Here is a 26,894-nt window from a genome sequence, read left to right as displayed (position 1 = left end):
TCTTAAAGTACTTTTATTGTACAGTGTTTTATTTTTGCTGTCAGTAGAAGTACAATAACCTAAACATATGTTATCACAGGCCAGAGGCAAATCTCCCAACTGGTATGAAGTAGCAGCCATTTTAGGAAAGAGATCATACTAAATATCAGCAGGTCACATAGCTTCTAATTGTCAGTTTAATTCATGACATAGCCAGTCTGCAGACTGAAAGAAGCTCTCGCTTGCCAACACTTCTTGTTGAATAACTGACCTGAAGTGATTCAAGCAGAAGAGGTAACAGACATAGGGGGTGCATCTACACTGTAGAAATAATGCAGCTTGACCCCACTTTAAGTGCTGTGGCTCCATCCTATGGAATCTGGGCATCTGTAATTTTACGGTGGCCCTCTACAAACTGGCATTAAACGCCAGCCTTGGGGCAGAGTGGAGACGTGGCGCCTGCACGTCAGCCACCCTGACTCTGTCCCCACGCCTCCCGCCTCACCAGATGTCAGGTGGCATCACTCAACATCTTTGGCGCAGCGCTTACATGCGCTGCAGTGAAGAAGCAGCAAAAAGCCGCTACCACCACAGCTAGGGCACCCTTTCCGTGGCGCAAAAGGAAGCCGCTTTTTGCAGCTTCTTTTTGCACTGCAGAAAGGCCAGATTGGGGCTGCTGTGTGTAGTTACTTCAGCCCCGATCCAGCTAGGAAAGGGGTGACTGCAGGCCACTTCAAAGGGGTGGTCTGTTGAGCCCCGAAGTCTCTAACCTTCTCTGCCAAACAGTGCTGGTGCCTCACAAAACTACAAATTGCAGAATTTTGTAGGATGGAACCATGGCAATTAATGTGATGTTAAACTGTATTATTTCTACAGTGTAGCTACATCCAGGGTCGGTCCAGACCTGACATCAATTGCAGTAATGCAGGTTATATGGGTGTGCCCCCTCCCCTGACCCTTTGTAAATATCAACCTGGTAGTGGAAGCTGAGCAGCATAAGTATTGGAGACTGGACAGGGAAAGCTTAACTCTTTCCTTTTCTTGGGAACCTGATGATCCTTCCTGCAGCTAGTATTTGCAATGGAAACAGAGCCTGGAAAAGTCACTTTTTGAAGCATAACTTCTAGCTGGGAGACTCTGGGAGCTATATTCTAATAAAGTACAGTAACTTTTTCATGATTTGATCAGAAGGGAAGGCTCTATTGGTGACAATGAAGACTTCCAGCTTTAGGGGAGGGCAATTTTCATGGAGAGTGTGATGAGGCAAAGGTAAAACGCCTTTCCCACTCTCTATGGTACTCATGGTGTTCATGTGCGCACACTCATGTATGTACACACACAACTTTTTCCATTTTAACAATGTGAAATAGAACTACTTTTTCCATTTTTTTAAAAAAAATGTGTGCTTTCATTGTACTCATACAGTTAGCATCATGTCTCCCTTGGCCCTTATGGGTAAGAATTCAGAGAGCCAAATTTTCTAGATGCCTGAGTGAATGAGACAAAAGTGAAGTTTTCACAGTGGTCAAGTCTGACTTTTTTTGCCAGTTTTGGGACCACGCCCCTCAGAGAGCGCAGGCCCATCCGCTGCTCTTCATACCAGATGTTGCCCAAAGCAACCGTCTCCTTCCGAGCAGTCAGATAAAAGGGAGACTTGGCTTCCATTTGGGAAGGAGGCCGATGGATGTACATATATTTGTAGAGGAGGCAGTAAGGGCAGAACTTGTGTCCTTTGGAGTGCTCATGGTATATCTGCCCATAGTACACTCTACTCAAGCCCATCCTTTTCTCTCGTTTCACATTGTCTGTTCGTGCAAAAAAGGGCCTATTCTGGGCATCCTTTAGCAGCTCAATGTCACCATACATTAGATCAGCATGCTCCTGCAAGGTCCTCATGTTCAGGTACTGGCTGTTATATTTCACCACAGTAGACAGTAAGGCCATGGGACTTCCATCGCCCAAGCACCCGATCCTCCACATCTCTTCTTCATCAGAAAAAGAGAAATAAACAATGTTACGGGAGCGAGCTCCTGACATCCCGGCCTTGCTGAGCACCCTCAACTTCTCTTTGAGCTTCTTAGTAGAAGAACTAAAGCTTCCACTCGTGATGGAAAACCCGATGCCAGCGTTCTTCAGAATCCGGTCAAGCCCCCGACGGATAGCATGAAGAGATGTCGCCAGGAAATCTGAGCCATCTGTTTTCTTTACAGTGACATAGAAATCCTCGAGGAGTTCATTCAGTTTCACCGCTGAAATCTGGGTCACAAGAAATGACAAACTTTGTGTCAGTTCTCACAGAGTACTTTCTCTCTGCCCATAACCCACTTTTGCTAGAAAGGATCTCCAAATCAACAGGGACTTCCGCAAATTTATTCATATACAAAGACACAGACATAGACATATAAAAACAAACCCTTTGAAATTAAGCCAACCTAGCAGAGAGAAAATGGCTAATCAAACCCAAATGTGGGCTACTGCCACACTGCAGAGTTAATGCCGTTTTGCACTGCATTAATTGCCATGGTTCCATGCTCTGGAATTCTGGGGTTGTACTTTGTTGTGGCACCAGTGCTCTCTGGCATAAAGGGCTAAATATCTCACAAAACTATAAATCCCAAGATTCCATATCATTGAGCAGTTAAAGCAGTGTCAAACTGCATTCATTCTGTAGTGCAGATGCAGCTGTGTTGCCATGACTCAATGGTATGAAATTCTAGGATTTGTTGTTTTGTGAGATATTTAGTCTTTCCTGTCAGAGAGCTCTGGTGCCCCCACCAAACAACAAATCCCAGAATTCCATGGTATTGAGCCATGGAGGTTAAAGTGGTATGAATCTGCTTTATTTTTGTAGTGCGGCAGGAGCTGGGGTTTCTGTCAGCTCATCTTCATCTCTTCCTCATCAGCCAGATGAGCTGCAGACATTTTGTTGCCTGAAGCAATATATTATGATGCCTCCTCCTCCTCCTTCTCCCTATTCTAAGTTCAAAATCTAAGTACACATGTAACTAATGCAGCAAGGAGAGTGTCCCTCCTGAATCGGATGACAGCAGGCATGGAGAATACAGGGCACGCCACAGAGCACACAAAGCTTTCCACTCTACCATCTTCTTGCTATCCACCAAATCTCAGCATTTTCAACTGTGGTGGGTGTCTTATTCCTCTTTGGCAGGGAAGGCTAAAGACCTTGTAAAACTAAAAATCCAAGGATTTCATAGGATGGAATGCCAGCACTTAAAAGTGGTACCAAACTACATTATTTCTACAGTGTAGGTATACCCTAAAACTCTGGAGATCAGGGTTTGAATCTCAACTCAGTCATGAAAACCCACTGAGTGATTTTGGGCAAGTCACATTCTCTCAGCCTCAGAGGAAGGCAAAAGCAAACCTCCTTTAAACAAATCTTGCCCAGAAAACTCCACATGACTTAAAAGCACACAACAACAAATCTCCAATAAGATTCTGGCCTAAAGCCTTTGGGGTCTAAATGGTTGCACGCAAACCTGCACATGAGTGGGTTTTTAAATTATTTAAAAGTATTTTGACCAATTTGCATCTGTCTTCCTTTAACTTACTACATTGTTTGATATGCTTCCTTCCTTTTACAGTCATTTTTATTGTTTACATTGCTTTAAATTGATCAAGATGATTTTATGTTGAGCTGCCCTGAGCTCTTGAAATAGAAAATAGGATATAAATATTTTAATAAATACAGTATATGCAGGGTTACTGGCAAAAAGAGTGGGAGAGGGATATGTTGGGGAGTATGGATGCGTTAGGGATAATGGTGTCCTAGGACTGTATTTGAAAGAATAATAAAAACTTTAAATCAAATGTATGCCTACTGCACATATATTTAACTTCACATCTTGGTTGACCCTGAGATCTCTGTTTCATTTCCCCCCAGCATTTAGCAAAACACATACAAAAAACCAAAATAATCCCCCTGCATAGACATTAACTTTTTCCTGTTGCACCCGATTATTGGAAACTTCCCTTTCTCCTTTTCCACTCAGATCTGCTTACAGTTTCGATAAAACTCATAATTAAAAGGAAAGCTTTAAGCTGGTTATAATGAGGTGCTGGAAAAGAACAGGAGGCAGGCATGAATAATATTGCCTTTGATGCTGGGAGATGAGAAAGCTGCTAAGAACCTATTCCTTACATCCTCTCATCACAAGATTAATTTCAACTATCTTATTTCATATCGGCACATCAGACTTTATTAAGATACTTGGAAAGTCACGCTTGTAGCCAGAAATAGCATGATAAAGGGAAAAAGGATAGATGGAATGTGGGGAGAATCAAGGCAGTTTCTAAATACAAATAGCTTAAGCTGCTGAAATTATTATTAGATATAAGATATTAACACAATAAAGCTTAATTTAATATAATAATTTAATATAATTTTTAAAAAACACATGATACTGTTTCTTGTCCAGAACATTGGAAATCATTAGATTTACTTCTTACTTAACACTTGGGAACAGCATATTTCCCTTGTGAGAGAGCTCTGTGTTGGCTCTGGAGGGCAGGGTTTGATCCCTCGCTCGACCGTGAGACCCACTGAGTGGCCTTGGGCAAGTCACATGCTCTCAACCTCATAGGAAAGCAATGGCAAACCTCTTCTGAGCAAATCTTTAAAGCCAGCACTCAAGCAAAGAAAACCCCATGATAGGGTCACCATAAATCAGAAATAACTTCAAGGCTCACAGCAACAACTAAGTAACAGATGCAGGGACTTTTTTTTAGCATTGCCCCCTTCACCATAAACCATGAAAGCTGAAACTTCAGAAAAGAGATTATAAATTCTGTGTCTGGAATTACCAGCCCCCTCTCCAAGTCACAGAAGAATGGTAATGGATAATCGTTCTAAAACCCTACATATAACAGAGAAAACACCAGCCATTAAATATAATATACATCATATAATATCACTTAGAGTGTGTCTTGGTACTGTTGTTCCTGCTATGTTATTCTAAAGCAGAGATGGGCATCTAAAAGGCTGGTGGGATGCAATATTGGCCCCCTCACCCTCTCTCACAGGCTGCACAGATTATATCTCAGGTGACATGAAGAAGTTGTCATTTCTGGCTCCCAGTTTCCTACAAAATGGGCCATTTTTGGAAGTATGGAGAGGTTTAAAAGGCTTCATTGAATTTCATGTTAAGCTCAGTACTTTGAAGTGGGCCCACAGAAAAATCCAGAGAACCCAGTAAAGAAGATAAGCAATAAGTAATACGTATTTGTAGTTATTGTGTGCCTTCAAAACATTCCCAACTTACAGCAGCCCTAAGGTGACTATATCATGGGGGTTTCTTGGCAATTTTCTTCAGAGAGGGTTTGCTATTGTCATCCTCTGGGGCTGAGAGAATGCGGCTTACCCAAAGTCATCCAGTGGGTTCTTATGTCAGAGCCAGGATTTGAATCCAGGCCTCCAGAGTCATAGTCCAACACTCAAATCACTACACCATGCTGGCTCTCCTAAGTAATATAGATCCTGTCCTATAAATGTAATCAAGTCTCTTCACCAAATCTCGATTCAAATAACATAACCCAGGCCACTCACCTTTGTAATGTCCATGTAGTCTTTCAGACCTTTTGTCATGCACCAGTACCGCCACACATTCAGAGCATACAGAGTTGCTTTAGTCGTATTTGGGCTCACAGCGCTGATACAAAGATACTTTAAATCGTCATTGAAATTAAAGATGGGGAATTTGTTGAGCTTGGTTGAATAAGCTGAAAAGCAAGGGAAAATGCAGTGATGAAATTAATTTGTCTTGCTTCATTAATGTATATAATTGGAACGGTTGTCACAAATACTGTATGGCACATTTATAGCTGGAGGCTGTGATCGGGATCCTAATGAAGCTGGTAATAAATGGATGGAGGAGTACAGTTGGTTTTAAAGGATTGCAGCATCCCTGTTGAACCAAAACAGAAATCTCACTTCAACTTTTAAAAACACATTTATTATTGAAGGTATAGCCCGAGGAAAAGTATTTTTAGTAGAGCTCATTTTGAAATTGTCTCAGTGGCAAGATGAAAAACATTAAGCACAATAAATGTTATACGTGAAATAACATGCATGACCTTTAACATCAAGGAAAGCTAAGAGGCCCTTGCCTACTGCAGCCAGAAGGGGAAAAATTATATTATGATAGAAAGCAGAAAGCTATTGATTCTCAGTGATGCATAATTTTTTCATCTCCAAGTGGGTTTGGCATGTCCTAATGCAATAAGGCAGCCTCTTCCTACTTGGTGTTCACCAAATGTTTGGGTGTAGCTTTCATCAATCCCAGCAAGCATGGCCAGTGGTGATTGACCATAGGAAATGAAGTCCAAATCATCTGCAAGAGACGAAATTTGAAAAAGCTGCCGTAAGGTTTTTTCCTTCCTCCAGTCCATCTGCCTTGGTCCAGGCCTCGGAGGTGGAGAAGATCTGCTGGACCTGATCCTATTCCCCACCACCACTCCCTTCTCCTTTTGTGTCGTGTCTTTTTAGATTGTAAGCCTGAGGGCACGGAACTGTCTGACTAAAAGATTGTATGTACAGCGCTGTGTAAATTTACAGCGCTTTATAAATAAAGGGTAATAATAATAATAATAAGGCATTCTGGAATCTGAAGCCTCTGATATGAAGAGGAGCAGTGCAGGTAAAAATGTTTCCGCCTTCCATTGGGTGACCTGCACAGATCCTTAAGTTAAACAGGAGGAAGCAGAACAGCCAAGGAAAGGCCTCAGGGAAGAAGCAGAGCTCAGATTGTGAAAGGTTGTAGTTGTTTTGCTACAATTCTCAGAATTCCACTGCCAGTAATGCTGGGAACTGATGTCCAAAAAAAGTGTATGTGAGCGCCCTGTACATTGGAAATGGGTAAATATTTGGCCTCTGTGTGCGTTGGACTGCAACTTCAAAACGCCTACAATTAGCTATGCTGGTTCAAGCTTCTGGAGAGTGGAGGTCCAAAATAAATTAATTTTCATAATTAAAATAATTAGATGCAAATTAGATACCCAGATTGTACTGATTGGGATACAGAAATCCTAAGCACATTCTCCACCCCCACCTGATGCTCTCCATGTGTGACCTACATTGCTCTCTCCTTCAATAGAGCTGAAGAGTTCATGAGAACAACCATGAGGGGCCACCAATGCCTCCCACCATCTGACTGGGCAGTTGCTCACTTTCCCTAGTAGCAGGGCCAGTCCTGGCAAACAGAGGTAAGTAGGTAGATAAGGAGTCATCCGGTCACTTCAACAGTTTTCCTTAGCAATGTGTTGTTCAGATTAAAAGCAACAGGCAAAACCACCACCCTCCTTTGACAACTTGCCCAAGTGTTGCTATCCATGTTGAATGCTTTGAGGCCTTTCTTTTCTAACCTATTGCCATTTGTCACACCTGATCTCTGACCTGGCAGACAAGCCCTAAACACCATTTCCTTACACACAGGTTATGGAACACCATCCTAAGCGTGATATGCCGTGCTCCACTGCAAAACCCGGTAATACATAATTAAAAATGCAATTGTTACCTCTTATTTGTTTTTGTTTTTTGTTAAAATTAAGAGCAATTTTAAACAGTTTGTATTTGAATTGTTATTGTGTTCCTTCAAGTTGTTTCCAATGTATGGCAAACCTATCATATGATTTCCTTGGCATCATCTGAGGCTGAGAGAGTGTGCCATGCCCAAGGTCACCCAGTGGGTTGCATGGCTAAGCTGGGATTCAAACCCTGGTCTACAGAGTTGTCACCTAACGCTCAAACCATTGTGTCATACTGGCTCCCATTATGAATTTATATTGTCAGATGCCAGCTATGTAATCAGGATGAGTAAACATTATTATTTGACATTGTTTTATTTTATCACTTTTGAACAGGATAAAAGGTGGGACTGTTTTCTTATTTTTGCCTTTGGGACTATTTTTATTTTTTATGGATGTTAATTTAAAAAAAAAAACCTAATGTGTTTCTAACACATGTAAACAAAGCAACAAATTAATTGTACTGAGTTCAAAAGGGGAACAACAAGAGATCTGTGTAATAACTAGACTATTTCTATTCACAAGATATATATATTTCACCAAATGGTTCAAGGCTGGTTTATTTAAACAGGGCATTTTGCTGCTGACTTGAATGTGATCAACCTATTTTAAATGGAGATATCCTCTGCTGGAATAAAAAAAAAGTTCACCATTTAAATACACTCTTGGATTCAGCCCCAAAACCTTGATGGCCTGGATGTTTTTATTGGTTTCATCAATTCTATTTATTTTCTTAGAGCTTTTTTCTGCCAAGCTTTCCCCCTATGAGTTTGTTGTTGTATTATCGGATTTTAGATTTGGATTATTGGGGGAACTGAGGTTATTATGTGTTTTTAGATTGATATGTGCTGTTTTAACGATGTTTTTTTATCCTGTTTTTATCCTGTCTTTTACCTGTACACCGCTATGATCTTGAAAAAGGAATAGCGGTATATAAAAATAAAGTATTATTATTATTATTATTTATTGTTACTGTCTATCCTAAACTGTATTCTGCCTTGAGCTGGTTTATTTCACCTCTTTCCATTTGATGGAAAATAAGAATGCATCTTAAACGGCTGAAATAAATTAAGCATCCTAATTCTCCAAATGATGCTGATGTTATGATGTCTTGTGCCGTTTGTTTGCTTCATTTCACGGGATGTTGTTCTACTGTAATAGTGTAAACTTCTTCAGTGATAATTTATAAAAGAAGTGGGGCAGAAATTCATTAAAATGGATAATAAAAATATTACTTGAGTTAACTAATGACCTAAAAAAACAACAAACCCTGGCAGTGTTGGGTTCTTGTTCTTGTTGTTGTCATCTGTTGTTTGTTTGTTCATTTGTGGGAAGGTTCAAGGAGGTGTGTGTGTGTGTGTTTGCTGCTTCTTCCCCCCCCCCCCCCTTTTAATCTGGGTGCTATTGACACAAGAAGCAAGGCCAGCCTAACCTCTACACTAGTCAGATGGGTTCATTTTACTTGTTACCTTAATATTTGTGTATTTATTTTACTTATATCAAATGGAGAAAGCAGGAAAAATCAAGAAAACAAGCAACATTTTTGATACTAAGTGATTTATATGGGCTTTCATAGATAACAGTTCACTCCTACAGAAAGCTCATGTTAAAATAAATCAGTCTCAAATGCTTTTAAAAGGTCCCAGTTTCTCTCTCCTCCTCCCACTTTTATCTTTCATCTTCAGTTTGTTTTAGTTGGTGCAAACTGAGATCAAAATGCAAGTACAGTTGGCCCTCCATATCCACGGATTTTTTTACCCATGGATCCAAGCACCTACAGGTTGAAACTATTCAAAATAAATATATAAATTCCAAAAAGCAACTCTTGATTTTGCCATTTTATGTAAGGGACAACATTTTTCTGTGCCATTGTATTTAATGGGATTTGAGCTCCCACAAATTCTGGTATCTACAGATGGTCCTGGAACCAAAACCCAGTGAATACCAAAGTACAGTGGATCCTTTGTATCAGTGGGCTGGTGATCCATAGGTTTGACCACTCGCAGATTGCTATGCTCCATAGTATTCAATGGCAGTGTGTGCACATATACATGCTGATGCATCCACACACATTTCATAGCCATTGAATAAAATGTGGCATGAACATCTGTAGGGAGGGGGGAGGCACAACCCAGGGAAGGTCCTATTGTAGTTTGCACTCAACTCAGGGGCAGGGAGAGGAGAGGTGTGGATGGAGTCTTGTCCTTTCTAATAGGCTCAGGTAAAAGAAAACTACTTCAGGTTCTTCTAGCTTATGTGTTCTTCTTCATTAATAATATTTTCCATCTTGTATCACTTGGTCACATACCCCAGTTTTCAATTGTGAAATGTTGGAGCATATGAGCCAACAGCTGGGTTTCCAAGGGATGCCACTTTGCCACTCCAGAGTCTCAGACAGCAACTGCTGGGCAGCAAGACACCACACGTCATAATTATAGTTCTACAGTTCCACTGTAATTGCCATGGCAAAATCCCATGGAATCCTGATATTTGCCTTTTAGGGAAGGATATTTATAATTCTCAGCCATAATGTTCCAGTGCCTATGAATCCCAAAATCCCATAGGATACAGTCATGATAATTAAAATGAAATCCCAGAAATTATGTAGTGTACCAGGGCCCTACGATGATCTGTATTGTGGTGGAAAGCAGCATGCACATGCCAAGCTTCCTGAAAGGGCATGCATTTGAGAATAAGCAATGAATATTCTTTTACTGGGCAGAACTGCCCAGAAAATAAGGCAATGTAGCACCTCCAGGTATTTTGACTACAATTCCTATAAACCCCAGGCAACACGGAGTCTGGCCAGCCATGATGAGAGCTGTACAACAAAGCACATCTTAGGTTGTTTGCCCCTGGACCGATGGCTTCCTAGAACACAGCAACACAAGAGGGCCTTGAAAAAGGCACTTGCTCTGGAACAGAAATTCACAGGCATGGTTAACAATGAGGGCAAAACTACATCACATGTTGGATATGTGAAGTGCAGTTTAGGGCCTCATTCACACTCACCTTTTTGCATCAAGGAGATCCAGAGTCTCCTCAGCAATGCCACACCAAATCGATCAAGGTCATAGTTCCCACTATGTTCAACCTGATCAAATTGTTCCTTGCAGTTCACACTGCAAGGGACTTTGTGGCGGTGGCAGCAAGGGGAGGCGAGGAAGAGGAAGAAGATTAAGAAAGAGCAAGAGGAGGCAGAGGAGGCAAGCAGCAGCAGTGGCAGGAGGATGAGGAGGAAGATCAGGGAAGGAAGAGGAAGCAAGTGGCGGCAGTTGGGGCAGGAGGAAGGAGGAGGATCAGGGGGAGGAAGAAGGAAACAGTGTGCATGATCCTGTTCAATCCTGGAGATTTGGGTTTGATTTCCTGCTCAGCTTTGGAAACCTGCTGGGTGACCGAGCAAGTCACACTCTCTCAGCCCCAGACAATCTCATGATAGGTTCACCTTAGTGTTGAGTAAGAAATACCTTGAAAGCACACAACAACAAATGTACAGCACTCCAGTCCATATCAGGACCATAGTCCTCAGGAGGGAGAGAGCTAAATCTTCATCCATGATTCTTTCCCAACTTGCCCCCTGCCCCTGCCACAGGACGCCTGTTAAAAGAAAAAGGTCCATTGGCACCAAGAGAAGCTTTTCTTCTATTAAAATGATCCCATGGGGGAGGGAGGAAAAAGGTAGTTTAGGAAAGGTTTAAAACTCTACCAATTGTCCCTGTCAGGGTCAGGGGACTATGCCCTTCCCTGAGAGTAAAAAAAGCAAGTGACCCTAAATTGTGTGCCATTTAGCATTGAGTCACACATTTATGTTGGTCCGCCTAACCTTGAAGATAGGAAATCAGGGTTCACATCCCTGCTTATCTGGGAGCCTGACTGGGTGACAGTGGATAAATATGTCTATCTGTCTGTCTGTCTGTCTGTCTGTCTGTCTCTCTCTCTCTCTCTCAATCGTATGTCACTGACTGTAAAATGGGACTTGATCAAGGAGCAAAAATTCAACAGTAATATTGATTACAGTGCCCTGCAGGACAGGCAGACAAAGCAGAGATCACTAGGAGATGCCAGTGAGAGTCTTTCCCTGATTCCTTCTCTTTCCAAAGAAAGGCTTTTCCATACTCCAAAAGCATAAGTATTTTCTCCGGTGATTAAAGAGAGCAGCCAGCTTTGTAGAAAAGAGTTTATTAAATTATGACGTCACCCTACCTTGACACAAACAGAATACTGTAGCTAAAAACCATGCTCCTCTCACCTAACACAAGTGACTGTCTCTGTGGGTTACTCTCAGTATATTCTGAATATCAGGGACCTAAATGCATCGCTTTCTGAAAGTGCAGAACTAAATTACCATCTTGAGGGTAGGGATTGTGTGCAGAGTTCCTTGAGATGTGACTGATGAAACAAGTTCCCCAGGTGACAAGTTCCCAGTTCATCTCCAGTTTCAAACAGCTCTGGAGGGCTGTTTTACGAACATTTATTTACATAATAAATAATCAACATGTCCTATATATTCCAGGCCCACATATCCAGGCAGCTAATGTGCATATTATACAAATTATTATCATTATGCATATTATTAATTTGCATTCTGATTATGCAAATCAACACATTAATCACTGCACTTTTTCTATCATTTTGTTTCAACATCAGTACCAGTGCCAAGCCAAGAGCTCTTTTTTTCTTCTCCCCCCCCCCCAAACCCAGCTAGTGTGAACAGAGGAAAGCTTCCTAACAGGGGACTCCCTTTACTCTGGAGGCTGTTTGGAAGTGACGTTCCACCTTGCTGCCTAGCCCTAGGCTCAAGCTCCTGACACAAGCACCTCACAACACAAGGCCATTTCTGCTTACCTCCTTTTCTTTCCCACCTTCTGGGCCTGTCGGGGGACGTGGGGAAGGAATGAAAGAATGAGGTGGCAATGCTGTGCAGTAGCAGCTAGAGCCTGCAGGACGGGATGAGGTTCCCCTCAGTTCTGGTCTTGTTGCAATGTTTATTTTGCTTTTTGCCACTGCCACATTTTAACCTACCCATCAGCCTCTGATGGAGAAATCTGGGATTTTCTACTTCAACCAGCTCAGCCGGCTGGGACATTGTTTAGCCTTTTCAATCTGGGATTTTCCAGGTTTTCCAGGACAAAAGGCAACCCTATCTATAGAGTTTATATAAATTGTAGTCCAAAACATCTGGAGGAGCCCAGGTCGCTCATCTCTGATTAAACTTCAGCAGCAGGAATGAGCAGCTTTCTAGTAGCTTTACCTGCTCTCAGTTGCTGGGCCATTCAGCCTTGGGAGCCGTGAATGGAGATTATCACATGGGGAAAAGGGCATCCTTTTTCCGTCCTTTTGTCCAGTCTCATGAAAGGCTATCATACAAAGTCGCGCTAATGGAGTCGTTATCCCATCAGTGAATCATAATTGTCCACAATCACGCAAAAGACTATGGACCTCACCGCACAGGCTTCCTGGAACGGGACAAGAACGGAATGGAAGGGGCCTGGAACAAGTGTGGAACGAGTGGGGGATGCATTTTAATGCACACAGAAGTCCCTCACTCGTTCCTTCCCTTCCCTTCCCAATCCGTCCCAGAGGATTGCGATTTTTAAGAACTGTTCAGAACAGTTCTTTAAAAGCATATGAGACTGATTTATTTTAACAGTGGACTGTTATCCACAAAAGCCCATGCCATATAAATCACTTAGTATCAAAAATGCTGCTTGATTTCTTGATTTCTCCTGCTTTTCCCATTTGATATAAGTAAAATAAATACATAAATATTAAGGTAACAAGTAAAATGAATCCATCTGACTGGTGTAGAGGTTAGGCTGGTCTTGCTTCTTGTGTCAATAGCACCCAGATTAAAAGGGGACTTCCTTGCCATCCTTCTGCCGGCAGGCTAAGACCTACCTGTTTGGACAGGCTTTTAAAACAGAAAGTTTTTAAAGCATGGGTTGGGTGGCAGTGCATTGTTTTAAAGCATTTTAAACATTTTTATTTTTTTAAATCGTATTTTATTCTTTTAATATGTAATTTGTTTTAATATTGTAATAATTTAATTCTATTTTAATATATTATTTATGTATGCTTTTAATTGCACTGTTTTTTTTTAAATTTTGTGAGGCACCCTGAGTCCCAATTTTGGGGAAAGGGTGCAGTAACAACAACAACTACTACCACCATACAACCCTAGTTACCAACACTGTACATGTAAGAAAATCAACCTTCTTCAAAAAGTCATGTCCAAAACTTTTTAATACAATTATGGGCTGCAAACAATGAGATGAAATATGTTTCTGAAACATCAGCAACAAACTCATAATTCAATCCCAATTCAAAGAGCTGATAGTTACAATTAACTCACTAAATCACAGCTTTCTATAATAGGTTGCCGTGAATGCCCAGGGCAATGATGAATTAAAACAAAACCATCAGAAAGCAACTAAAAGACAAAAAAAAAAAAAAGTGTCAGCCAAGACAAATACATTAAACTCTACTCAGTAGCAATGTTCAGAGGCCTTTCAAGCACCTCAGAAATCCTCTGGTACATAGGCTGCTGCTTTATACCAGTAGCCATTCCAGACTACAGAATTATAGCACTGCAATTCCACTTTAACTGCCATAGAAACATCCTAGGGCTTGTAGTTCAATGAGGCGCTAGCGCTCTCCAACAGGGAATTGCAAATATTTTCACCTAAACTGCAAATCGGAGATCTCCATACGATGCAGCCATGGCAGTTAAAATGGAATCATTACACATTACTGTGTAATGTGAAAGGGCTCGAACACAAAAATATTTGTATTTTTCTAGCTCAGTGTTACTTAGAATGGCAATTTCTCCTTGAATCTGGCACAGACATATTTAAACATACCTGGCAGTGATCATACTGGCTGGGGAATCATTCTCGGAGCTGTGAAATGTTGTCTCCAACAAAACAGAGAAACCATTCATGAAAACGTAACAGTTGACCAGTGTTGCCAATTTCCTGGGAATTCCCTGGAATCTGGGGAATTTAATTAATTTCTTTCCAGGGATTTTGACTGAATAATAATAATAAATATTGGGGAATTCCAGGGATTTTAGAAAAACATTCCAGAGAATATATTCGAGGCTTGCTGGCAACACTGCAGTTGACCCTCTGCATTCACAAATATTTTATCCATGGATTCAAGCTTCCACAGGTTGAAAATACTCAAAAATACTGAAGCAAAGCTTGATTTTTCCATTTTATATAAGGGTCACCATTTTACTATCCATTGCATTTAATGGGAATTGAACAATGGGACTTTAACATCTACAGATTTTGGTTTCCAGGGATGGATCGGTCCTGGAACCAAATCCCAGTGGATACAAAGGGCCCACTGTACATTACTTCCATGTCAGTGGGAAAGGCTGCAGGAGCTCATTTCACATACATACAGACCACAACCAGTGTGCTACGACAGTGTTTTATATAATGTCCAGAGCTTGTCAGTGGTAGCTGATGGCTTCTATGTCAGTGGGGTAGTGAATCTACCCTGGGTCTTATTCTAGACTTTAAAGAGCTGCCCAAATTTCTGAACCCTATTCCTAAAATACTCTAGAGCCTTTGATAGTTCCTTTAAAACTTGGAGTAAAATCCAAAGTGGATTCACCATATCAGCAACCCAGGAATCATATTACAGCTTTCTGCCATTATAGTTTACCAATAGAGTAGTGGGGAACTGACAGTAGTATTGAAGACGATAGATTAGCATTGAAATTTTTACTATGCTCAGAAGCAGAGTATTATAATGCTGAAATGTTGAGAGCAAGAGTCGCCCAGACGACAGGTCAAATCCTCTGCTCTGGAATGTAAAAAACCCTGAAATGGCTCCTGATTAAAGTTGTTACCCCAAATAAGAGGATATAATGCAGGGACAGTTGGAGACAGTAAAAGGAAAAGACAGAGATTAGCAGTTTGATTGAAGGATACAAAAACATTATGTTTGGCATACAATAAGTGTAAAGGGGTGTATATGTTTCATTTATATGTAACCAATTGAATGTAATTTGTAGCTTTCTTTCTTCAAAGTACTGTACTATAAAAGACTGGTTCGCTTGTAAATCGTCTCTCCAGAATTTTGAAGTTTTTTTCCTCTAGAGATGCTGCAGCTAAATAAACTAAGGCGGGGTACAAACCTCTAGAAAGAGGCACATCCCCGGCGCCTCTCTTTGCTCCGCAGGAGCGCTGCAGCAACCAAATTGCACGGCACTCCTGCGGAGCAAAACTGGAGCACCAGGAAGCTACTCTTTTTTGCGGCGCACTTCCGCACCCTAAAGCGTCAGCGATACCATGGTGACGTCGCAACTGCACCACCCCGTTTGGAGGCGGCACAGCTGTGACATCACCAGTATGCACCGCGTCTGGTGGGCACGCTGCACCTGCGGTGCCCTTGTCACATGCGAGGGCTGCCAGGCGTATGGGCACTCCACCCAACAGGCAGCCCTCGCACGTGATGAGGGCACCTCATCACCTGTCTGTTCCGGGCCTATGTTTCCTTTCCAGTCGGGCTCCTGGTAAGGTTATGATCTCAACCCAAGGCTCAAGCCCAGCATCAGATACTCAGTAGTGCAACAGGACTTTCTTCCCTACTTCCCCACCATCACCAAAATTTGCTATGCTACATTTCCAAGAGAATCCTGAGCAGATTTTGAGGGCATGTGGGACACTGCAGTGGGAAGGGAACCACTCTTCTGGCCTTGGGCAACATCTTTCCTCCAGCCTTTGTCCCTCAACTATCATTGTTAAAATTTAACTTGTTACCACATCACCATATCCATAAATTTTGCATTTCTATGGCTATTCATACAGTCTACTTCAAAAGGTCTGTCCTGAGGCACTACTTTGCTTATGCATCTGAGGAAGTAGACAAAGGGGCTATACAGATTGCCCCTAAGGGGCAGACTTCAACTACCCCTTTCCTGGTCAGATCGGGGCCACGGCAACCTTACACCGCAGCCCTGATCAGGCCTCTGGACAGCACAAAAAGGAGCTGCAAAAAGCATCTCCATTTTGCACCCTCGAAGGGGTGCCATAGCCGTGGCCATGCGGCTTTATGACGCTCCTTCAACGCTGCATCATGTAGATGCAGCGCCGGAGGTGCGTCACAATGGTGCACACCTTCTGGATCAACGTGCAGCAAAATGTCGCCATGGGGGCAGTTAGGATGCTGTGCCCTGACTCCACCCACAGGCCGACGCTTTCTGCTGGTCTGTATAGGACCAAAGTCTGTGAAATCTTATGCTTCAACTTCTTTTTCTTAGTCTCAAAAGTGCTACAAGATCCCTTTGCATACTGATATTCCAGACAAGACTATGTCTTTGCACTCTTCTCATAGCTCCATTGCTGATGGAACCAGCAGAAGTCTGCACTGGATCCCACCCTAAGGCAACAATACAGCCATGCCTGGGAAGCCTCATTCAAATAATATCTCCCAGCCTTAGCTTTCTCATTTGTAAAATGGGCACTACTTTGACCTACCAAAATTTCTAGGCCTGAAAAGGCTTGTTGTGGAGGCATATTAAGGCTTCAGTCCTATGCCCACTTCCTGGGAGAACATCCCATTGAAATCAACAGGATGTACTCCTGAGTACCTGTATCTATGAGTGCACTGCAAAAGTGCAAGTTAATGATCTTAAAAATGTGCCCAAAAGTATGCGCCCAAAAGATTACATTAGCAAGTTCATTGTCTTGATCTCTAAACTGGATGTGTGGAAGAGCACACCTCAGACATTTCATGTGATTTGCCCACCTGAATACATTATTTCCTTCTACAGAAGGCATTAGGAGAGGTTCAAAATAAATGAATTAAAAAGCTGAAGACCCAAGTAATTATGTCACATGTAAACTTGAACAGTCACACAGTAAACAATACTATGTCTCACCCAAACCCCATTTAATAACAATAAATGTTTATAGCAGCAATAGTTAACAATCCTACAGATTTCACAAATGCATCTATAAAACATGCCTATCAAACAGGAACATCACTGAATTACACAATGCATAGAAATTATTATTTTTTTGTATTTTTGGCACAACAAGAATTCTTTCTTATAAGCAAAATATTGTTCCCTCTCAATATGTCAGGGTTTTTGTTTTTAGTTTTTAAGTTGATTTTAGTTAGAACAGGGAATAAGTAAGAAAAACAGCCAAGATTCAGAGGTGGACTCCAGTGTATTTTGCTCACTGTGAACGGACAAAGTCCATCATAAAGTGATGGAATCTGGCATTAGGGGATTCTAATTTTCAACTGAAAATTTAATGCTAGCAATCTGGGGACTGATGGAAAACTGGAGGAGGCAGAATTTTTATATGGAGAGGCAATGCTCTCATTTTGTCCTCTCTATAGGTACATTCCTGGCCCCTTAGAGGACATGGGAGGGGAAATTTTGCCATGTTTTGCCCCCTTCTCTGAGCTGTTTTAGGTCCAGGAGAGGCTTTTTAAAAAATCAAATAAAAAGAAAATGGACTCAGAGTGGGACTTTTTTGGCATTTGAAGAAAAAAAAATTCCTTACATGAACCAAGAGTGTTTTGTAAGCAGTACCAATGTTATTTAAAGTGATAGCCCAGGGACTGATGCCAGTCCCTGAGCTATTAGCTGCCAGTTCTGGGGGAGTTTCCAGGAAGGAAAGAAACAATTGTAACCATTGGGTGCAAATATAATACCAGTCCTTGGCATATGGCAGTGGAATTGCCAGTCCCCCACAACAGATAGCCTGAGCAGCATTGAGCTATACAGCATGGTGTCTCAGCCAAACAGGGCTAACCAATCACAGATGCCAACAAAGGATGTAAGGAATCTAAAAGGAAAAGTGGCATTCCCTTTCTGGGTTGGGAGTTGACTAGCAGGTCCTGAGCAAAAATTATCCCCATTGTAAAATTCTGAAAGCCACTTTGCACTTAGGTAAGATTTCTATAAATTTAAGATTCCTCATGTCCTAGTCCAATATTCAAACCATGACACTGAACTGGCTCCCAAATATTAAGTGCCCCTATGTTAAATGATGTTGGAAACACATAGGCTTCCACTTCTAGTGAAAAATTAAGCCCTGAAAAATTAAGGGTTGGCAGGGTGGTATCCTTAAATATCAGGCTCATATCTCAAATGTTTTGAACCATTGGAACACCAATTTGTCTAGTATGCGGAATCAAACATATTAGCTGTAGATACACAACACAGCTATTGGTTTTCTATGCTTGCAAGCTCTTTTTGGAGGACATGGAGGGGGAAAATGAGTGTGTGTGTGTCACATGAACATCAGCCCTAGGTTGGCCTAGTTGGATAGATATAGGACAGATGACCTGTAACTTTAATTCAGATTATGATGCAGGGTAAGGTATTGTACAACTTCATCAAGTGGCTTAAATGTACCTGTCCTCTCTTACTTTCCAAGACCCAATTTTCAGCCCCAGCCATCCTCTGTCAACACTGCTATTGCCATGCTGGAGCAGGAAGTTGGGCGCAGGAGGCACTGGCAAGAAGAATATAGCTGGGCACACATCTCTGCATCTCCTCCCACCACTTTCCACCAAGGAGGATGTTCCTATTTCCTGATGCCCCGAATCAACAGAGATGGCTGCCTTGCTTGCCTAGTGCCACCACCACCCCCTTTGCTCAAGTTCTAATTTTCATGAGGATGAAAGATTTGTTGGTCTCTACTAGTGATCACCTGCAAGTGTGTATGAAGCTATCAACAGCTTGCTTATCACCTGTCTTGGCACAGAAGCACTAGCTGAATGAACTGGAACCTGTCTATACAGCTTTTATAGTCCACCTTTTTAAAACTCTCCCAACTGCAGAAATCTCGTCATTACCATATCAAGTCCTCACAGAGAGGTGCCAGTTCACTTTATCTGGGCAAAGTTAGAGTCCCCACATGCAACCTCTATGGGCCCCCATGCAACTCAACAATCTCTCTGTTGCATGAACAATACATTTTCCCAGTACCAAAAACATGGCATTTTTTGGCTTGAAAATACCATGTTTTTCAACCAACAACCAACATTGGTTGCCGTTGTGAACGTTCATTGGAATCTGGTTGCCTCAAGTCTGTCCTCAAGACATCATTATGTCACGGGACTCCAGTGACCATGATACCATCCCTAAGTATATATCTCTTTTCCATGTGTACCAAAAGGATTTTGAGTGCTGTAGCACTCATGCACGAGTACATTCATGTAGGAAACTACTTACTTAGGGCCTTGACAGACTGGCCATAAAGGCCGGCATTGTGGCGGAGTGGGGGCGTGGTGTATCCATGACACATGCCCCGACTCCATCCCCATACCAGCGTGACATCCCACCACACGGGCAGTGTCATGGCGCTCCTCTGGTGCCACATCCAGATGATGCAGTGCCAAAGGAGCGCTGAAAAGCCATGGCACCAACAGCTGTGGCACCCTTTCTGCAGCATAGAAACGAGACGCTTTTTGCGGCTCCTTTTTGTGCTGCGGAAAGATCAGATCAGGGCTGCGGCATGTAGTTGCCACGGCCCCGATCCAGTACTTCGGGCAGTCTATTGAGTGCCTTAATTAATTAATTAATTAATTAATGAAAGACCTGCCTTTTTTCACCTATTCAGTTCTATTTTTTAAAAAGTATATTTAGTTTTCATTAGGCCTGGTGAGTACTGAGTTTTCTTTTCAAACTGGCAATTATGATGGTACTCATGGTAAAACCTTATTTTTTCTACAGCAAGGCTAACTTGTCATGAAATATGTGATTATTGAATTGGATGTATCACTTTTTGGACTATAATTCCCGGAATCCCTCCAATAGCATGGTTCAAAACATAACTTTTTCAAGCTATGGGAATATTGCACTATTAGTATCTGTAAAACTAGAGAAGGGAAACCTATTTTTTTAAAAAAAATCCTGGAAAGTACCCAAAAAGTTTGTGACTATACTCTCAATCATTTAGGTCTTCTGGAAGGTGGAGTGAGGGATTTATTTATTTTTTTAACTATAGGTGCTATTTTAGCCAAGGAAATATACATTATGGTTACAATACAATGCAATATTAGGCAACCTTCAGCTAACTGAATACAGTTTTTGAATCTGGCTGCTTGGTACATTTAATTTACTCTTTGACAGCACTTTGCGGGGCAAACCCCCACAAATAAATGACAAAATGGAAAGTGCTAAAATACTAGTGCTTAGTTTGGAACTGTGGAGATTATTTGCAGGAGCATTGCTCCACCAAATAAGAATTTTTCACTCCCAAAATGAAATTCAGCTTTAGTTCCCAAATTTCTAATATTGCGGAGGCTAAGAAAAAGGATGTTAGGAATCCAAAAGGAAAAGCAGCATTCCTTTTCTGGGTTGTGAGTGGACTTGCAAGTCCTGAGCAAAAATGAAATTCCACTAGCTTATCCCCATTGTAAAATTCTGAAAGCCACTTGGCACTTAGGTAAGATTTTTATAAATTTAAGATTCCCCATGTCCTAAAAATCATTCACATTAAGAACTCGTCTATTTGCTTTGTTTCTATTCCCTGGGTAACTATGTGTGCTCCTTTTCTTTGGGTGCCTAAACAATATTTCTAAATGCACAAGTAAAATTTTAAGTTAATGCAATGCTAGAAATTTGGAGTGAAAGAAAATTTCATTTATGGAGGAAGAATTCTTATGTGTGGGAGCAATGACCTTATTCCCTTCCCCATAGCTGTACCCCTTATTATTTGTATAAGTTTCCTTTTTGCTTCAACATTTTTTGCATATTAGAAAACACTATTTCTTTTTAAAGGACCACTCCTTTTTCTCATTGTGTTAATCAATAATTTCTTTTTCCCAGATGGTATGACTGAGATACAAGAAGCAAAAGAACAAGTAAACATCACTCCGTCTGCCCCATCTGGCTAAACGCAAACATATTTTAGGCAAGAAAAAATAGACAAATGTGCCCCCCCAACCCCAGAAATACAGAAGTAATATTAAATTAATAACAAACTTTCCAGGTATGACACACTGTGGGGAACTTACACTCCTTTAAAAAAAATTATGTCCAGGTACAAGGCATGCACTTTGAGCACAACCCAGTCTTCTGCAGAAGCTCAATGTCAATGAATAGGTGATGCATAAAAATACTCCTGAGCACCTTTTCCCATCCATTGTCATGGAAGTCATACAAAACATGTTCCCAGTGGCCAGTTTCCATGGGTGAACTTTGCTGTCTTCGTAAAGGATCTTCTCAAGATACATCTGCCCTGGAAATTTAAACCAGCTTCATATCTATTCCATTATCACCTCCCTGAACCAAAGAATAGTGGAAAATGTTGTTCTGTGATGGAATGAGGGCTGTAGTGAAACACTCTAATCACCGGCATCAAACTATAGTTCACATCATACTTTGAGGGAAGCATGGACCCTGAAACAGGGGGGCAGGAGGGCTCAAAACCCTCTCACAGTTTAGGCAAGGGAAGGCCGATGCCCCTTTGAATTGATCTTGCAAAATTGGCCAACCCAGACTCCTATGTAATTCAGCTGATCAGGCATTAGCAATCAAGAGGGTACTGAATGATCACAACCAAGAAAAATTAATAGTTACTGTTGTTTAGATTACCCAAAAATAATAAAAGTATTCTGCAGGGTATCCTATGCATCCTTAATTGGGAGGAAGCTTCACTGAACACATGGAAGCCACTTCTAAATAGAATTTGTGCTTGTAAGAGACTTCTTATTTAAGGATGCTTCCATGAAAATTGTTGGAGAAAGTAATTTGTCCTGCCCCAGCAAGTACCTACAAACAGATGAAATTAATAATAATCTGCCTGTCAATTCCAGGGTCCCAGGCAAAGCTTTTAAAGCTAATTTCACTCAGGTTCATGTTTGTAATGTCGACTGTGCCTGAAGATTGTGGTCTGTCCCTTATATGCTTGAAAGCTATTTCCCCTTTGAAAATCTCCCATTATATTAGCACCTCATAAGTAGGTTTCATTTCCCCCCCAAATATTAGCACTATAAATACTATAGAGATTACTAAACTATTTCTATTCACATATTTGTAAAAAGAATATATATATATACATACATATATATTATTTGTTTTAATAAAGTGAATTGACATTGGGAAAAGGTAAGTCAGGAGGATAGTATAGAGTCACAGTTAAGTGTTCTCAAGCAGCAGCTTTCAAGCTGTGTCTGAAGAAGAGTCGTAAGATGCGGATACTATGAAATTGCCAGAGCTGGAATGGCTTGCCATTGACTGAGCAGCCTGTTGGCTTAGGTTGTTGCAGATCAGTACCAACTGGTTGCTTTGAGCTTCAGAAAGTGTACTACAACTCTGGTACACACTGAAGTTGGTCTTTCTACCAGGGATGTTGCCCTTTTCACACATTGTCTTGACCATCTTGGCCAACTTGTTCTTACCAAGGGCTTGACAATTGTACCAATGAAGTGCGGCTAGATTCACCACTGGCTTAATGGACAGGTAGAAAGGGGCATCCTCATACCTCATGGCAGGAGGGCGTCTCTGTGCATATTCCTTGTAGTCTTGCACAGGGCAGGTCTGTGGGGCATGCTGTGTGGCATAAACCCTTGAGTCAGTGCCCACTCTCTTTGTTTTGGGATTCCCATCACTGCCATCTTGACCCATCCATTCCAAATATTCCAATCCAGTCTCTGTCATCCGAAGCCGTATGTCCCCCCATTTGAGGGTAGACCCATGGAAACCTGTGCAATGGCCAAATGCCTTGGTGTTATTAAGCCAGACAAGGTTTAACAGCCCTTCAGGATTATATCGACTCAGCAGACCTCTTTTGCGTAAAATAAGCTCATCTGCAAAAGTCAGTTTCATCGACTTGTGGGGCTTGTTGCCCTTCCCTTTGCACCTCAGCTCCATCTGCTTCTGCTTCAGTGCTTCTTGAGACCTCTTGAATTCCTTGTCCCTGGTAATACTGTATCCATATCTGTGCTCCTTGAGATAACGTTCCAACCCACATTGGTAGTTGGCCAAACTATTTGGCTCATATTCTGAACCATCCTTCTGTCGGGCATCCACAAAGAAAGATGCTAAGTAAGCATCCAGCTCTTTACAAGGAATTATATAGATCTCCCGGGTTTCTGAAGGATACTTAGAGATGAGGAACTCCCTGAAGTTACGGAGTGCTGTCTGGGTACTGCGTATCGTTTTTTTCATTTTGCTCTCTGCTGAGTTCTGCAGCTCTCTCATCTTGGTCTGGGATAGGTAAAAGAAGAGATGAGAAAGAATCAGTTTAAGAGCTTTATCTTTTCCCAAACTGAAATTTTCCTTAAAGCTAAAGGAAAGAAATTAATGTTTACAAAGATCACAAATTATTATTTTTACATACCTGTCCTGTTTGAAAAGCCAACTTCAGTTTCACAAATGATGTTATTATGGATATGAAAAACAAGCCAATATATATTCTTCAAGTCACTGGCACACATTTTAGTACATGGAGATTTGAGTTGTTCTGCATTTTGAGAAAAGCTAGAGAGTAAAAACTTATATTGACTCCACTGTTGTGTGCAGAGGCCTGATTAGGAAAGATAAAACCATTATGAACCATTTCATTTGTGAAACCAGTGGCTGTACTGGTTCCAATTAAAAATACAAAAACAAAGCCACATTTAACCCATTGAAAATACTTTTAATAAAAGGTGCTTTTCAACATGGTAAATAAATTGCCTGTTGTGATATAATACACACCAGTGTGGGCCAAATTACAAAGCAAAATGTTTAAAGTAACTACAGAGCTGCACAAAGTTTGGTACAGGTGACAAAAAGAGCTGATAATTCTACAGGAACACAGTCAGATAACACTACCAAATACAGGGTGTCCAAAAATATCTTTATAATTTAAATTCTGTATAAAATTGAAATTGGAAAGATAATTTTGGACACCCTCTATATTAAATGAAACACCATGCTTAGTGACCTAGAGTCTATGCTTTATTATGTATAGCTTTCTGTTGTTGTTGTTGTTGTTGTTGTTGTTGTTGTTGTATGCATTCAAGTTGTTTCCAACTTATGGCAACCCTAAGGTGAACCTATCATGGTTTTCTTGGCAACTTTTGTTCATAAGGGTTTGCCATTGCATCTTCTGAGGCTGACAGCATGTGTCATGTCCAGGGTCCCAAGTGGGATTTCGAACCCTGTTCTCTTGGGTCATAGTCCAATGCTCAAACCACTACACCATACTGGCTGCCTATCAGCAACACCTATAACACCTAAACAAATAAGGTATAGTTGACCCTCTGTTTTCATGGACTTCAGATCTGCAACCCTCCCTTACTTGTGAGGAGCAAATAGAGGGGATTAAAATGGCGTGTGTGCCCGAGACACACACCCGCAGCTGCTTGTGGACATGTGCTCCCATTCAAGTCTATGGGGCTTGAATATCTGCGAGTTTCCATTTTCACCGGGGGAGGAATCCGGAAGAGATCCTCCACAAAAACGGAGAGCTGACTATATTAGCAAAAACACAGAATAGATCCATGATCATTCAATTGTCTATAGCAGGGTTTCTCAACCAGGGTTCTGCCAATGATTGTAATTGGGGGGAAATTAACATTTCTTTCAACTGTAGATATAATATTTTTTATGCAGCGATTCCCTGTGACCTAAACATTATTTCAAGGATTTCTCATGGTAAAAAGGTTGAGAAAGGGTGGTCTATAGCATTCATAAAATCTGAATGTTTATTGGCCAAATCATGAGACCTTTGGATTAAGATTTGAGGAGGCACATGGAAACTGGGGGGGGGGGGAGATGTTAATCCTTCACCTCACTGACATGCCAATGACACACTCCCCTACCATGACAGCAAAGCTACAACAACTTCAGCACTAAAAGCTTGAATGAATTGCCAAAGGAAACTTCCATCCAAATGCTAACAGCTACTTAAAATTCAAAGGAGTGATTTTCAAAGGCATTATGACATGGGGGAAAAGGTCTCATTTCCTTTCTGACATGCCACAGGCCCAGTCCTCTTAATACTTTTATGTAATTAAAATAACACATAGTCCATCCTTCAGAGCCTTTCAACATGATCAAACTCAATGTCTCCCATTTCCTCCAACCTTCTCCTCAAAGCAGGACAAAGATGTGACAGTAGTGTCCTTTTTCGTCTTACCAGATGGAGCAAAATGAACAAGCAGGTTGAATGTTACGAGGAACTTAGGTTACCTCTTAGCTGCCCTGTCACACAGAACAGAAGAGGCACTCCAGCTGAGCTTTGAAAATGATAAGAATTACAAAAATTGCAAAATTGCAAAATATTTGGCAAACTGGGAGGGTTACCTTGTATTTCTTTTTCCCTCTTTTAAGGGAACTAGGTTAATGTACTGGGGCTGATTTTGCAAAACATAAAAGAAATTAACAATGCACCTTCAGATAAAATCAACATAAAATGGTTTCCATAGTTTTGTTCACACCTCACACATTTTTCAGACCCAGTACTCTGGCAGCACTTTCACCCATTCAAATAGGGAAGGGTAAGACACCAAAAAAGTTTACTTATAAATTGTATCCTACTTTGAGACATTTGAGAACCTCCAGCAAATACAATCTGAACAACAATCCCAGTAAGAACCACAGATGTGACCACTACCTGTGGCATTTTCCCAGGGAGAAAACAGAGCATGTATCATGTGTCCCTGAAACAAATGAATATCCTCAAGGCAAAGGGCGTAGATTCCATCTGTGAGCATGTATCACACCAATAATGACTATGCAAACAGACCCTTAGCTATTGCTCTGTTCTGTCTGATGAAGAATTTAGGAAGCTTATACAGTGTTGCTACAACAGATCTTGGCCTACAGGTAGCTTGTGGTCCACAAAGGAATGGCCACTGCCACCAAGATCAGCACCACCCCATTTGAATCACAGAATCATAGAGCTGGACGAAACTTCAAGGGCCATCTATGAGAGTGAGGTATTTCCCCTACTCAGTCCACAAACTACCATTTCCTTGGTGCAGAGATTCTGGAAGAGTAACAGAAGAGAAGGCAAGAGAGCCTCATCCCTCAAAGTCCTTGGAGACCTTTGGTGGTCATAAACGTATGGTGGCCAGCAAGGAATTACTATAACACCAATTTACGGGAGATTAAATACATTTCCCCATACACACATGCCACTGAGGCTCACACAACAGTTGACCAGCAAATCAATGGGATACTATTCTGGAAGAAAGGAAGACATTTCAACAAGAGATATCTCAAAGAAATCACCATGTGGAAATCATAGGCTTTCTCCAACTTTGATCAACTCCCATGAAGACAAAATTACAAAACAGAAAAGATCACTCCAGCCAGTTCTTCACTTTCTGCACACATTTCCTTCACTCAAATGATGGATGATAAGACAAAGAGGGCATGTGTGTACAATCCGAGGAATGCC

At 41.3% G+C, this 26,894-nt stretch overlaps 1 protein-coding gene across 1 annotated transcript in view; it reads right to left on the bottom strand.

The window, feature by feature from the left end:
• Nucleotides 1–761: 761 nt before the first annotated feature.
• The window catches only part of KIAA1958 (KIAA1958 ortholog), an 88,885-nt gene continuing 62,752 nt past the window's right edge, over nt 762–26,894 (bottom strand). The window contains 4 exon segments of the mRNA XM_042447675.1: nt 762–2,235; nt 5,546–5,749; nt 22,670–23,665; nt 23,667–23,710. Of these exon segments, the coding sequence (XP_042303609.1) occupies nt 1,429–2,235; nt 5,546–5,749; nt 22,670–23,665; nt 23,667–23,710 (2,051 nt within the window). The 3' untranslated portion in view covers nt 762–1,428.

Source organism: Sceloporus undulatus, chromosome 2, assembly GCF_019175285.1.
Source record: "Sceloporus undulatus isolate JIND9_A2432 ecotype Alabama chromosome 2, SceUnd_v1.1, whole genome shotgun sequence".
NCBI lineage: Eukaryota > Metazoa > Chordata > Lepidosauria > Squamata > Phrynosomatidae > Sceloporus > Sceloporus undulatus.
This window is presented reverse-complemented; position numbering and strand designations above follow the sequence as displayed.